The following is a 15936-nucleotide window of genomic DNA, read 5'->3' as shown; positions in this document are numbered from 1 at the left end:
ATAAGAAAAGAAAAAAATAAACATGAAAGCATGCCGGTAACTATGACTAGCTTTTTTGTTTTTTACTCTCTTTTACGTGCGAAAGACTATTTTAAAACACTAGCTCAAGAAAATATTTCTTTAATTGGCTTATATCATTCATAAACTTCATTTTTGTATAAGATGTCAGGGACATATATAGTCCAAAAACAAAACTAAAAGGGCAACGTCTTTTGTCAAATTAAACTTGTAAAAGCCAACAAACTCTGCATCGTTTCAATAAGGTACTGTTACCAGAATGCCAAACACATAGTAAAAGACTCTTTCAGAAATTTATTTCTTCTCAGACAACAGATGTTGAGAAGTGATTTTCTAACAAAAGAAGCAGCCCCCAAGAAGGAATTGATAACCCTAGGAATAAGTTTTCTTGGAGAATTTCTGCAAAGTTGGCCAGCACAGAATCCCTCCTCCTGCCCCCCTCCAGGAGCTAAACTTGAGATCTGTGTTTGCTGTAGTATTTCTGTAATCAAGTCACAGGCCTTTTCTCTTATCCCCTTTTAGGTTGTTCTTTACGGTTCTTCCCCTTTTTCTCCTTAGTTAAGGAGATGTAAAGTACAAAGAGAGGGAGAGTTGCAACCACTTCCTCTCGCCTCCTCCGCCCCTCTTTCGGTTACTCCGCACCTTCCCTTCCCCGCCTTTCCCGGGCAGCCCTACTGTGTTCCCCGGCTCCTCCTCCTCCCCCGCTCCCATCCTCCACTCTCCGGGCTCCTTCTTTCTTTCTCCCCTCCCCTCCCCCAGACAGGCTTCCCAGCGCGCTTCCCTTCCCCCGCCTCCCGATCCCGCACCCTCCCCTCCCCCAGCCTCCTGCCTTGTGACACATCCCGGGTCCTCCCGGAGGCGGCAGCAGCAGCAGCGGCGGCGGCAGCACTAGCCACCACCTCCGCGGGAGCCGCAGCCCCCGGCTCAGCCTCCCCCCGGCCCCGCCGCTGCTGCAGCAGTCATGGCTGCGGATGGGGTGGACGAACGCTCGCCTCTGCTGTCAGCATCCCACTCGGGAAATGTTACCCCTACGGCCCCGCCGTACTTACAGGAAAGCAGCCCCAGAGGTAAGGCCAGCATGGACCTTTCTACTTCGTAAGGAAAAGCCTAGAATTCTAAAGACCCGGGAGCTCTGGCTACGAGGTGGAGGCGAGCCTCTCACTTGGGCTGCGAGAGAGGGATGCTGACTGCGCCTTCCCCAGCCACAGCCTGCTTGCCGGAGAGCTTCCCCGCAGGGCTTTTGGTGGGGTAGGGTGGGGTGTGAGCGTGAGTGTGTGAGTGTGCGTGTATTTCACCCCTTCTCACCCTCTGGGGTGTGTGTGTCTGTGTGTATTTCACCACTTCTTACCCAGGGATACAGGATGTGACATGAATTTCCCAGGTTGGGCTTTACCGTTTTGGAGCAGCCCCTAAGTGCAGCTGGAGGAGGTGCAAATCTTTCACAATCATTCATAAATCCTTTCAGGTTGCCGAGAAACCTCTGGTACTGCTCACCTTGGGATCTGTCCTTGAAAGGGCTTAGCTGGAAAAATATGCATATATACCCCCACCAGTGCTCTGTTCAATCAGGGAATTGTCTTACCAGAAGGAATAGAATTAATCAATATTCCTAATATGTCTGAAATTCCTGCCCTTCCTTATTACTCCCCTTTCTAAGGAGTATGTGTTAGGTTTAGTGGTGAATGAATGAAGAAGAACAGAAAGGAGGATGTAATATTCTTGATGCATATCTGGGTGAGATTGAAAGGAACTTACTTGTAAAAGTAACCCAAGTTAATCCTGCATGTATTTCTATTTATTCAAAATGGAATCAAAAAAGACTTGATAGCCGTGGGATCTGAAGTAGTGTGTGCGTGTAGGGGGGCTGTTCAGCAAACTATTCAAAGATTTATCTTTGTTCGAAGCCTTTTAGTGGCTTTAATAGTAGAAGGAAGGTGGAGTCAGGATTTATAGAAAAGGGAAGGCAAGACTTGAACAAACCACTTAGAGTTATGGAAAGAATGGTCAAATATGGCACTTGCAAATGTGGCCTAAGTGCATCTCTCTCCCTTTTTGGCTGAATATGAGAGGAGCTTAAAAACCCAAGGAGAGGGATGTTAATGCTTTTGAAAATATAGGCAGATCATGTTTCTTGTGACACAACTTTTTCTAAGTTCAAGTCTGGAATTGGAGCAGTTGTAGAGCAGGTTGAACTTGTTTAGTACTTAAAATTTCCACTTCATGCATTACAACTTGAAAAGGAACAATTTAGGTCTTAATCAACACCTAACAAGAAGCAGGACAAAGGAAAAAGATGTTTAGCTGTGAATAATTCAGTGTGATCAATGAGTTGGGAAATAAGGTGCAAAATGGAACAGAGACTCACCTACCGAAAAACCCACAAGTCATGTTTGTATTAAGCTTGTGTCAGAGGACATCAGTTGGGGGAATTTCCTTTAATGTACAAATTTGATATTAATATTTTACTGTTATTTAAATTGGATAGTCTAGAGTAAGTTTACTTATAAATGAATGTTTCAGCTTCATCAAATCACCCTTTAAGGCAAAATATTTGCAATTTATTAAAAGACAAAGTTTGGATTTATGCAACTGTCCTATAACAGATTTTCATGCCTTCTATCCTATATCTTTGTGTTTGTATTTTTAGTCATAGTGGCTAAATTATTCCATAAAAATATTCACGCTCATGGACCTGCTCAATAAGGTACAAATTGCAGTTCAGCCACTGAGAAAAAGAAGTTTCATTCCAGGTAGCTAAATAACTGAAGAAATTCAATGTATTAAAAAACAAAATTCAACTGAGTACATTTTAAAGATCTTATGGGCTTTATTTAATGATTCGTGACTCTACAGCATCCCATCTAGCAGAGAGAAAGGGGCTTCAAAAAGGTGTACTAGATGAAAGACTTCCATAGGCACAAGGGAGTGGGGAAAAGGAAATTATACTGGCAAAAAGTGGATTGGTTGTGGCAAGATCATTCTCCTCTAGGGGATGGCAGTGGTCTATGAGGCAGATGACCTTACTAGTGCTAATAAAGTAGTTTCTGCCTGACTTTGAGATTCCATTTCTGGAAGAAGCCAAAAGTGTAATTAAGTCTCTGTTTGGATGGGGAGCTTAGCATAAGTGCCTCCATTTTGAGCCGGTTATCTTGTTTTTAACAAATGATTTAGCAAAAAGCCTTTTCTGCCTTATGGTAGAATATGGTTGGTTTTTTTGTTTTTGTTTTTTTAAACTGGTGAATAAGACAGGTTAGATAATTAGAAACACTAATTTCATGTAGCATAATACCTAGGAAGCAAGAAGGATAAATGAGAAAGACATTTTGTGTATTGGCATTTTTGTCAGAATATCTTTTCTTAAATAACAAGCATCTTCATAAAGATTTTGAGTAATATATAAGATCTGATTCTAGGAGACCAAAGTTATTTACTCATTCGTTGATTCATTGGGCAGCATGATGTGCCAGAGACTGCTCTAGGTCAACAAAACTGACCAAACCCATCCCTCACTGGAGCCCATGTTGAAGGGAGGAAAAAGGAATAAAGAAACATGGGCCTGAATTACTACTGTAGGAAGCACTCTGTCGCTACACCAGATGTTTTTAGTAGTTGACAAGAATTAGAGTTGAAGGTTGGGATTCAAAAGACCAGAATAGAATGTACTTTTTGATAATGAACTCTGGTTTATGATATCATTCATAATTACCCAGACTTTTTTTTTAAGTAGTTAAGAGCCATAACTAGTGAATATTTTCTCCAGTCAAATACTTTGCTATTTGTGTCACCATCTAAGAACAGGAATGCTAGCTCTTACTCCGAGATGAAATATTCCATTAAGTGGAAAGTTGGTGAAGTGTTTATTTATAGGCAGGTTGTTGATAATGCAGTGGGAAGCAGTATTTTGCATTTGGTTTTAGCACATTGGGAATCTTGTGTGGTCTGTATAATTGTCCACCTGGGTTTCTAAGTGGAGTGCTCCTGGTGGTCTCTACTGTCGGTATTGGATTCCTGCATAGAGTAGGAGAGCACCTTTCCTGTGATTAAAATGCTCTGTTTGGTACATGTGTCAGCCTTTGTTAAGGTGCGGAAATGAAGGGGCGCCTGGGTGGCGCAGTCATTAAGCGTCTGCCTTCGGCTCAGGGCATGATCCCAGCGTTCTGGGGATCGAGCCCCACATCAGGCTTCTCCGCTGGGAGACTGCTTCTTCCTCTCCCACTCCCCCTACTTGTGTTCCCTCTCTCGCTGGCTGTCTCTGTCAAATAAATAAATAAAATCTTTAAAAAAAAAAAAAAAAGGTCCCGAAATGAAAATCAAAGGGTTTTAGGCTCATTTGATAAAAAGATTAGAAAAAATACCACACAACTTACACAGTTTGGCTCTATTTAATTGATTTCTTTATTATCTGCTAATTTTATAGGTAGGATATGGCAAAAGAATATGACCTTTACATTTATGAGACTTCCTCTGTGAAAACAGTTCATATTTGGGGTTGTCTAATTATGTATTTACTACAGGAATGTGATTATCTACTTCACTATAATTTTAAAGGAATTGTTGTACAGAGACAGTTTCATTTACCTAGTTTATTTCTGTCATTCATTCAGCAAATAAATATTTTAGTACTAGCCAAGCTCTGTGTGGTAGGATGGGAAAAATGGATATGAACTCTCTTCTAGTCTAATGGGGGATATTGAGACATAAATTACATAATCATTTGAATAAATGCAAAGTGCAGTGGAGATGAGGACAGGCCGGGAATGTATCCAGTGCCATGAAAATATGTAATATAAAGATTTAACCTGGTTAGGGAAGACAGGAAAAGCTTTCCTGAGCCTTCATTGAGGTTTTTAAAGTTGAACTTGGCGAAGGGGGTACTGGAAGAACATTCTAGACTAAGAAAACAGTATGTACAAAAGCCTTTAGGAGGATAGAGTATGGTAAGTACAAGGAACTGAAACAAGGCCAGTATCCTAAAGTGAAAGCACCAATAGGGAATATATTGCAAAATGGGATTGGAGAAGTGGGTGGTTGATGGTCTCCAAAGACCCAGCCCTCCCCCCAAAGAGCCATGCTTTTTGATATTCAAGTCCTTGGATGGGTCCCCTCCTTGAATCTGGACTGACCCTGTGATTCAATTTTGACTTACAGAATAAAGTAAAAGAGAGCTGAATGACTTTGGAGACTAGGTCATAAGAGGTCTTACAGCTTTCGCTTTGTCTCTTATAAAGTGCACCTTGAAGAAAATAACTTGTCTTGTAAGAATTTGAATGCACTGAGACTACCTTGCTTTGAGGAATCCCTAAGTAGACATGTGGGGAGACCACATGGGGAGAGGGATGCCTGACCAGCTCTCAGACGTGGTAGTGAAGAAGACATCTTGGATGCCCAGCCCAGTTGGGCCTTCAGATGATTCCAACCCAAGCCAAATTCTAATTGTACCTGCATGATTGATTCTAGATGATTACCATTCAGCTCAGGCAGAACAATCCACAGAATCATGAAAGGTAGTATTAAACTCTTGTTTTAAGTCACTAAGTTTTGGGGTGGTTTGTTCTGCAGCAACAGATGACCAGAACGGTAAGTATTGCTCAGTCCATGCAGGGTGTTATCGGTCACATTGAGAAATTTTGCCTTCAGTAAAGGGATGATCTGGTTAGATCTTTGTTATTATTATTGTTATATTTTCATTATTTTAATTATTTAAATTGAAATATAATTGACACACAATGTTAATTCATTTTAGGTGAAGAACACAGTGATTAGTATTTATGGTATGGTATCTCACCACACATGTGGCTACCATCTGTCACCATACAACACTATTACAGTACCATTGATTATATTCCCTGTGCTGTACCTCTTTCCATGTGACTTGTTTTTTTTTTTTTTTTAAAGATTTTTATTTATTTATTTAACACAGATAGAGACAGCCAGAGAGAGAGGGAACACAAGCAGAGGGAGTGGGAGAGGAAGAAGCAGGCTCATAGCGGAGGAGCCTGCTGTGGGGCTCCATCCCAGAACACCGGGATCACGCCCTGAGCCGAAGGCAGACGCTTAACCACTGTGCCACCCAGGCGCCCCATCCATGTGACTTATTAATTCCATAACTGGAAGCCTGTGTCTCCCACTCCCCTTTCTCCATTTTGCCTACCCTCCTACCGCCTCACCCTCTGGCCACCATCAGTTTGTTCTCTGTATTTAAGGGTCTGTTTCTGCTATTTGTTTTGTTTTTTTAGATTCCATATATAAGTGAGGTCATATGGTATTTGTTTTTGTCTTATTTCACTTAGCATAATACCCTCTTGGTCCATCCATATTGTCACAAATGGCAACATCTTGTTCTTTTTTTATGGTTGAATAATATTTGTGTGTGTGTGTGTATACATACCACATCTTCTTTATCCATTCCTGTGTTGATGGACACTTAGGTTGTTTCCATATCTTTTTTTTTTTTTTTTTTCTTTTAATTTTATTTTATTTTATTATGTTAATCACCATACAGTACATCCCCTGATTCTGATGTAAAGTTTGATGCTTCATTAGTTGCGTATAACACCCAGTGCACCATGCAATACGTGCCCTCCTTACTACCCATCACCAGTCTATCCCCTTCCCCCACCCCCTCCCCTCTGAAGTCCTCAGTTTGTTTCTCATAGTCCATAGTCTCTCATGTTTCATTCCCCCTTCTGATTACCCCCCTTTTCTTTATCCCTTTCTTCCCCTACCGATCATCCTAGTTCTTATGTTCCATAGATGAGAGAAATCATATGATAATTGTCTTTCTCTGCTTGACTTATTTCACTTAGCATTATCTCCTCCAGTGCCGTCCATGTTGCAGCAAATGTTGAGAATTCGTTCTTTCTGATAGCTGAGTAATATTCCATTGTATATATGGACCACAGCTTCTTAATCCAGTCATCTGTTGAAGGGCATCTCGGCTCCTTCCATGATTTGGCTATTGTGGACAATGCAGCTATGAACATTGGGGTGCATATGGCCCTTCTCTTTACTACGTCTGTATCTTTGGGGTAAACACCCAGTAGTGCAATGGCTGGGTCATAGGGTAGTTCAATTTTTAACTTTTTAAGGGACCTCCACACTGTTTTCCAGAGTGGCTGTACCAACTTGCATTCCCACCAACAATGTAGGAGGGATCCCCTTTCTCCACATCCTCTCCAACAATTGTTGTTTCTTGCCTTGTCTATCTTTGCCATTCTAACTGGCGTAAGGTGGTATCTCAGTGTGGTTTTGATTTGAATTTCCCTGATGGCTAATGATTTTGAACATTTTTTCATGTGTCTGTTAGCCATTTGTATGTCTTCATTGGAAAAGTGTCTGTTCATATCTTCTGCCCATTTTATGATTTGTTTATTTGTTTCTCGTGTATTGAGTTTGAGAAGTTCTTTGTAGATCTTGGATACCAGTCCTTTATCTGTGGTGTCCTTTGCAAATATATTCTCCCATTCCGTGGGCTGTCTCTTAGTTTTTTTGACTGTTTCCTTGGCTGTGCAGAAGCTCTTTATCCTGATAAAGTCCCATAAGTTCATTTTATCTTTTATTTCTCTTGCCTTTGGCGATGTGTCGTGAAAAAGGTTGCTCTGGCCGATGTCATAGAAGTTGTTGCCTATGTTCTCCTCTAGAATTTTGATGGATTCCTGTCTCACATTGAGGTCTTTCATCCATTTGGAGTTTATTTTTGTGTATGGTGTGAGAGAGTGGTCAAGTTTCATTCTTTTGCATGTAGCTGTCCAATTTTCCCAGCACCATTTATTGAAGAGACTGTCTTTTTTCCACCGGATGTTTTTTCCTGCTTTATCAAAGATTAGTTGCCCAAAGAGCCGAGGGTCCATTTCTGGGTTCTCTATTCTGTTCCATTGGTCGATGTGTCTGTTTTTGTGCCAGTACCATGCTGTCTTTGTGATCACAGCTTTGTAGTACAGCTCGAAATCCGGCATTGTGATGCCCCCAGCTTTGTTTTTCCTTTTCAACAGTTCCTTGGAGATTCGGGGCCTTTTCTGGTTCCATACAAATTTAAGGACTATTTGTTCCAGTTCTTTGAAAAATGTCCTCGGTATTTTGATCGGGATAGCATTGAAAGTGTAGATTGCTCTGGGTAGTATGGACATTTTAACTATGTTAATTCTTCCAATCCATGAGCATGGAATATTTTTCCATCTTTTTATGTCTTCCTCAATATCTTTCAAAAGTGATCTATAGTTTCTAGGATATAGGTCCTTTACGTCTCTGGTTAAGTTAATTCCAAGGTAACGTATGGTTTTTGGTGTTATTGTAAATGGGATGGATTCCCTAATTTCTCTTTCTTCAGTCTCGTTATTCGTGTATAGAAATGCAACTGATTTCTGGGCATTGATTTTGTATCCTGCCACCTTACTGAATTGTTCTATAACTTCTAATAGTTTGGGAGTGGATTCCTTTGGGTTTTCCATATAGAGTATCATGTCATCTGCAAAGAGAGACAGTTTGACTTCTTCTTTGCCGATTTGGATACCTTTGATCCCTTTTTGTCTTCTGATTGCTGTTGCAAGGACTTCTAGTACTATGTTGAATAATAGTGGCGAGAGTGGGCATCCTTGTCGTGTTCCTGATCTTAAGGGAAAGGCTTCCAGCTTTTCCCCATTGAGAATAATGCTTGCAGTAGGCTTTTCATAGATGGCTTTTATGAGATTGAGAAATGTACCCTCTATTCCTACACTCTGAAGGGTTTTAATCAGGAAAGGATGCTGTATTTTGTCAAATGCTTTTTCTGCATCAATTGAGAGGATCATATGGTTCTTGAGTCTTTTCTTGTTGATATGATGTATCACATTGATTGATTTGCGAGTGTTGAACCATGCTTGCATCCCAGGTATGAATCCCACTTGGTCATGATGGATAATCCTTTTAATGTACTGTTGGATTCTATTAGCAAGGATCTTGTTGAGGATTTTGGCATCCATATTCATTAGAGAAATCGGTCTGTAATTCTCCTTTTTGAGGGGGTCTTTGCCTGGTTTGGGGATCAAGGTAATATTAGCCTCATAGAATGAGTTTGGTAGCTTTCCTTCTGTTTCTATTTTTTGAAATAGCTTTAGGAGAATAGGTATTATTTCTTCTTTGAATGTTTGGTAGAATTCCCCAGGAAAACCGTCTGGGCCTGGAGTTTTATTATTTGGAAGGTTGTTTATCACTGACTCAATTTCTTCATAGTTAATTGGCCTATTTAAGAAATCTATTTCTTCCTGTTTCAGTCTTGGTAGTTTATAGGTTTCCAGGAAGGCCTCCATCTCTTCCAGATTGTTTAGTTTTTTGGCATATAGCTGTTGATAAAAGTTTCTAATAATCCTTGCAATTTCAATGGTGCTGGTCGTGACCTCTCCCTTTTCAGTCATAATTTTAATAATCTCAGTCCTTTCTCTTTGTTTTTGGACAAGTTTTGCCAGTGGTCTATCAATTTTATGGATTCTCTCAAAGAACCAGCTTCTAGTCCTGTTGATCTGCTCTACTGTGCTTCTGGTTTCTAATTCATTGATTTCTGCTCTAATCTTGGTCAACTCCTTCCTTGTCAGTGGGTTAGGCCTGTCCCTCTGTTGCTGTTCCAGTTTCTTGAGGTGAGAATATAGAAACTGCATTTTAGATTTTTCTATTCTTTTGAGTGAGGCTTGGATGGCTATGTATTTCCCCCTTAGGACTGCCTTTGCAGTATCCCATAGGTTTTGGACCGTTGTGTATTCATTCTCGTTGGTCTCCATAAATTGTTTAATTTGTTTTTTGATTTCCTGGTTTATCGAGTCATTCTTGAGCAGGATGGTTCTTAGCCTCCAAGTGTTTGAGTTTCTTCCAGGTTTTTCCTTGTGGTTGAGTTCCAATTTCAGAGCGTTGTGGTCTGAGAATATGCAGGGGATAATTTCAATCTTTTGGTATTGGCTGAGACCTGTTTTGTGTCCCAGAGCATGATCTATTCTTGAGAATGTTCCATGGGCATTTGAATAGAATGAGTATTCTTTGGTTCTGGGGTGTAGTGTTCTATATATATCTATGAGGTCCAACTCGTCGAGTATGGCATTCAAAGCCTTTGATTCTTTGCTTAGTTTTTGCCAGGGTGTTCTGTCTATTTCTGATAGTGGGGTGTTGAGGTCCCCTACTATTACTGTGTTCTTATCTATATGTCTCTTTATTTTGGTTAAGAGTTGGCTTGTGTATCTTGCTGCTCCCCTGTTGGGGGCATATATATTAATAATTGTCATATCCACTTGTTGAATACTTCCTTTAAGAATAATATAGTGCCCTTCTGTATCTCTCTCTATGGCCTCTAGTTTAAAATCCAGTCTATCTGATATGAGAATTGCTACTCCAGCTTTCTTTTGAGGTCCATTTGCGTGGAAGATGGTACTCCATCCCCTTACTCTAAGTCTGAATGCATCTTTGGGTTCAAAATGAGTCTCTTGTAGACAGCAAATGGATGGGTCATGTCTTTTTATCCAATCTGCAACCCTGTGGCGTTTTATGGGAGAGTTTAAGCCATTTAGATTGATAGAGATTATTGACAGATATGATTTTAATGATGCCATTTCTCTTTAAAGTCTTTGTATCGGTTGTGACTTGCTGCTCTGTATCACTCTTGGGGCCTTTTTACCTTTATAGAGCCCCCCTTAATATCTCCTGTAGGGCTGGTTTCGTGGTTACGAAATTGGTTAATGATTGGCGATTTTGGAACGTCTTTATTTCTCCATCAATTCTGAATGACAGCTTTGCTGGATAAAGGATCCTTGGCTGCATGTTTTTCTCTGAAAGAGCTTTAAAAATGCCCCCCCAAGCCTTTCTCTCATTCCAGGTCTCTGTAGACAGGTCTGACGTAATCCTGATACCTTTGCCTTGGTACGTGAGAAATTTCTTTGCCCTGGCCGCTTTCAATACTGTATCCTTGGATCTAATATTTGCGAATTGCACTATGACATGCCGTGGCGTAGGTTTGTCCTGGTTGAGCTTGGATGGGGTCCTCTCTGCCTCTTGGACACGAATGCTTGTTTCCCTTGCTAGATTAGGGAAGTTTTCAGCTACAATTTGTTCAAATATCTCTTCTAGACCTCTGTTTTTCTCCACCCCTTCAGGGATGCCGATGATTCTGACATTGGATCGTTTCATAGAGTCAGTAATCTCCCGTAATCTACATTCGTGGGCGTGGATTTTTTTAAGACCAGCTTCTATTTTCGTTTTTTCTTCTACTAACCCATCCTCCAATTCGCTAACGCGTTCCTCTGCCTCGGTGACCCTGGCCGTCAGAGCCTCTAGTTTTGACTGCATTTGGCTCATAGAATTTTTAATTTCTGTCAGATTCGCTCTCATTTCTGCCCTTAGGGATTCTATATTCTCAGCAACGCTTTCTCTGATGCTTTTTTCAAGTTTACTCATCATCTTGACCATTGTTGCTCTGAATTCCATTTCTGATAATTGGGATACATCCATATGTATTAATTCTGTGGCCGAGGCCAATTCTGTGGCAGAGGCCACAGACTCATTATCTTTTCTTTGCTGGGGGGGACTTCTCCTTCTCGTCATTCTGATGAAGAGAGATTGCAGGGTTGTCCAGAGCCCAAGTGTTGACTGGGACCCAGGCCGTGCGCCCTTGTTTTATAGAGATCTTAGGGATGTGGGCTTCTTCCTTAAAGAGTTTATTTATTTATTTGAGAGAGAGAGAGACAGTCAGCAAGAAAGGGAACCCAAGCAGAGGAGTGGGAGAGGAAGAAGCAGGTTCCCGGTGGAGAAGCCCGATGAAGGACTCCTTACGGAGCGTTGTGATCACACCCTAATCCGAAGACAGGTGCTTGGTGACTGCGCCACTCAGGCGCTCCGGGTTGTGGGCTTCTTGATTTTTCAGCCTGCCTTCTGGGGGAGGGGCCTGCCTGCAGGTACTCAGAAAACCCTGTTTGGGTAGAGTCTCTGTGTCCCTTGCGAGGGGGGATGGGGATGGGCACCCTGTGAGCCGGTATTTCCGGGCTTTTGTTCTCTGGCGGCTTTCCCTGGCGGTTTGCTATGCCTCTTCTGAGAGAGCAGCAGCGGCTGAAATTCAGCCTCTGTCTCAGAACAGAGGGATCGCGGATCGTTCTCCACTGATGTTCTGGCCACTTTAACTCTGTTTCTGTTGGTGCTGCTCAACCCTGCAGCATCCCGGGCTGTGCGCCCCACACCCGGCGTCCCAGCCCTCACTTCCAGGGCCGGCACGTCTCTGTCCTTTGTGTTTCCAACCCCGCCCGCCGCCAGCCGCCCCGCGCGGGCTCCCGGAGCTCCCCGTCTCAGTCTGGTGTCTCACGGGTGCTGACCGCGAGTCCGCCTGCTCCCCCGTGCAGGTGGCCCTCCAGCCGCCAGCCGCCCCGCGGACGCTCCCGGAGCTCCCGGTCTCAGCCTCGATCCAGTGAGCACACCGGAGCTCCGGAGCTCCGTGAGATGCTTGGTGGTGCACGCTCCCGGCTCACGGACTCAGTCTGCCGTTTCCAGAGTGCGGGTCCGCGGTCCGCCCGCTCCCCGGTGCAGGTGGCCCGCCAGCCGCCCTGCGCGCGCGCTCCTGGAGTTCGCGTTCTAAGTCTGTTGTCTCGCGGGTGCCGTCCGCGAGTCCGCCTGCTCCCCCGTGCAGGTGGCCCGCCAACCGCCAGCCTTCCCGCGTGCGCTCCCGGAGCTCCCTTCTCAGCCTGCTGTCTCAAGCGTGCGGGTCCGCGGTCTGTCCACTCCCCCTTGCAGGTGGCTACCGCTTCCCGGCGCCCTGACACGGCGGCTCCCTCCCCCTTCTGTTTAGCTTCCGATATCTGTGCGCGGTTTCACGGCTCCCCGCTTCGTACCTCGATACTCAGCGCTGGAGATGTTCATTTGTAGAGATCCAGATGTATCTTCCTGCGTCTCAGGCTGATTCCGTGGATATTCCTGCTGGTCGTACCTATCCAGCTCAACTCAGGGGACCGGCTGAAAAAGGGGTCCCCTACTCCTCCGCCATCTTAACCTCCTCCCCCTGTTTCCATATCTTAACTATCGTAAATAATGCTGCAGTAAACATAGGGGTGCATGTATCTTTTTGAATTAGTGTTTTCATTTTCTTTTGGTAAATACCCAGGAGTGGATGGAATTACTGGATCGTATACTATTTCTATTTTTAATTTTTTGAGAAACCATACTGTTTTCCACAGTGGTTGTTCCTACTTACATTCCCACCAACAATGCACAAGGGTTCCTTTTTCTTTACATCCTTAGTAACAATTGTTGTTTCTTGTGTTTTTGATACTAGCCTTACTTACAGGTGTAAGGTGATAGCTCATTGTGGTTTTGATTTGTATTTCCCTGATGACAAGTGATGTTCAGCATCTTTTCATGTGTCTGTTGGCCATCTGTATGTCTTCTTTGGAAAAATGGCTATTTTTTTAAAAGATTATATTTATTTGACAGAGAGAGAGAGATAGAGAGCAAGCACAAACAGGGGGAGCTGCAGAGGGAGAGGGAGAAGCAGACTCCCCAGTGAGTAGGGAGCCTGATGCAGGGCTCGATCCCAGGACCCTGGGATCATGACCTGAGCCAAAGGCAGAGGCTTAACCAACTGAGCCACCCAGGTGCCCCAGAAAAATGTCGATTTTTATTATTTTTACATCACTCTATTTCTGGATTAGAGAGTGGATGAAAGGGGAGCAAGAGTCGATGAGGATAGATGACTCGCGTGGCTACTGTGTGATTCAGGCAGATCTGAAAAACCGTGGTGATAGCGTGGACCCAGGTGGTGGTGGAGGTGGAGAGACAGATGATGTAAAGAAGTAGAGACGTCTTGATGGTAGATGGACTGTGAGAGTGAGAGGGAAGTGGCCAGGATATCTCCCAGAGTTCTGGTGTCCACAGCCCGGTGGTGTGGTTGCCCACACTGACACAGAGAACACCAGAAGAGCATCAGGTTTGGGGAAACGCAGATCATGAGCTTAGTTTTAGATATTATGATACATTTAAGATGTTTGCAAATATCCAAGAAGAGATGGCAGATAGACAGTTGCATCCACAGATTGAGACCAGAGAAATGAGGCCTGGACTGAAAAATATAAAATTGTGTTATTTGCATATTGGTAACAGCTAAATATATGGATGTTGGTTCAGAGCTTCCCAAGGCCCCACCGGTGTGCCATGCAATGTGCTGAGATAGAACATATAGGGGTTAAGATACTGGTTCTCCTCAATTCTTAGAACGGCAGAAGCCTCTAGGCCACAGGCCTCCAGCTCTGCATAGCTGTAAACATATTGTCACTTTCTGTGTACTGAAATGTAAAAAAGTTTGGGAAGCTATGTATGAGACTACTTAGGGAGAATACATAAAATGAAAAGAAGAGAGCCTAGGACAAAGCTCTGAGAAACTCCCACATTCAGTGACTAGTTAGAGGAAGAAGAAGACTGATAAGTAGCTCCTAGGCAGGTTGGAGGAAAACCAAAAGACTAATATCACAGAGTCAAGGAGAAGAGAACACTTCAAGAAAGGAGTGGTCAAACATGTCAAAAGCTGCAAAAAAGAGCAAATAGATAAGGATTCAAAAATGTCTTTTGAATTAGTGACCTCAGTGAGAGTTGTTTCTGTGTTTATATTCAAATCCTTTGTAAAGAATTGAAGAATTATTCATTTCCATCTAATGTAATAGTCTCATATAGATATATTTTAATTGTAAAATCACTTCAAAGCCACTTCACTTCCAGGAAGAGGCTAATATTCCTTTATTTTGAAACACTTAGGTTTCCTATGAAACATAATTAGAAAGGCCTTGTCCTTTTCTTTTCACCTTTATTTCACTTTTTAAAAATGAATAAATTTGAAATTGCTTGAGAAAATGTTTTCAGTGGCTAGAAAATAAATTGGCTTCTGGTTTAAGAGATAAATTATTTACTATGTACTCCTATATTTCTCACTTAGCAACTGTATAGTAAATAAGGTATATTTTTAGTGATCCTCTTCCGTCCTCTACCTGAAGAAATCTAAAGTTAGAAATGGTGCCTTAGTTTAAAGTGGGGCAAAGTCTCATTTCACTTCGAACTATGTTCTGTACTCGACTAGAGTTTTATTGAGTGTCTTAGTTCAGGCTACTGTCACAGAATACCATACATGGTGGGGCTTAAACACCAAACATTTATTTCTCACAGTTTTGGAGGCCGAGAGGTCCAAGATCAAAGTGCCAACAGATTTGGTGTCTGGTGAGAGCTGGCTTCCAGGTTGCACAGTGCTGACTTCTTGTATCCTCCTCACATGGTAGAGAGAGAGCATGAGAGCTCTCTCTCTCTCTCTCTCTCTCATTCCTTTCCTAACAGCACTAAACTCATGCATGAGGGCTCCAGTCTCATGACCCAATTACCTCCCAAAGGCCCCACCTCCTACTATCATTACCTTGGGGTTTAGAGGTTCAACCTGAATTTTGAGGGGACATAAACGTTCAATCCATTGCACTGAGTTAGAGTTCTTGAATATATTTGGGCAGTCTGTTAAATTTCTGAACCTCCTTGCATCCTTGCAGAGTATAGGGTTGGCTGTGGACTGGCAGGAAACGAGGATGCAGACCCAGGGACCTACACCACATGCGTAACCCACTGTAAGATTAGATTTTCATTTTATTTGCCAAGGATTGTGAAACCTGCTGAAGCCAGGTTGTCACAACGAGTGGAAAGAGATGCAGCCTATTTGAGAGCGGGTACCTGCCACTCCATGAAGGCCTCGGTGGGGGTGTGCGCCAGCTGTGATACTGAGCCAGGAGGGTCTTGCTGAAGCTTGATTTTGTGACATGCTGAAGCTGAGTTAGGAGAATTTTTTGAAATCGGTTCTTGAATCAAAGTCTGCTTCACTGAGGCCACATCGTTAAGGAAAAGTAGAGCCCAAACATTGGTGAAGGGTGTATGCTTCCAGTTTCCCAGTATTGTGGC

General features: G+C 42.8%; 1 protein-coding gene across 1 annotated transcript in view; it reads left to right on the top strand.

Moving 5' to 3' along the window:
• Positions 1-807: 807 nt before the first annotated feature.
• The window catches only part of PIP4P2 (phosphatidylinositol-4,5-bisphosphate 4-phosphatase 2), a 68852-nt gene continuing 53723 nt past the window's right edge, over positions 808-15936 (top strand). The window contains exon 1 of the mRNA XM_011221539.3: positions 808-1085. Coding sequence (XP_011219841.2) covers positions 980-1085 — 106 coding nt within the window. The 5' untranslated portion in view covers positions 808-979. The remainder of the gene's footprint in view (positions 1086-15936) is intronic.

The sequence above is a fragment of the Ailuropoda melanoleuca genome, chromosome 9 (assembly GCF_002007445.2).
Source record: "Ailuropoda melanoleuca isolate Jingjing chromosome 9, ASM200744v2, whole genome shotgun sequence".
Taxonomy (NCBI): Eukaryota; Metazoa; Chordata; class Mammalia; order Carnivora; family Ursidae; genus Ailuropoda; species Ailuropoda melanoleuca.
The sequence above is the reverse complement of the archived record's forward strand: the minus strand, read 5'-3'. Positions and strand labels throughout refer to the sequence as shown.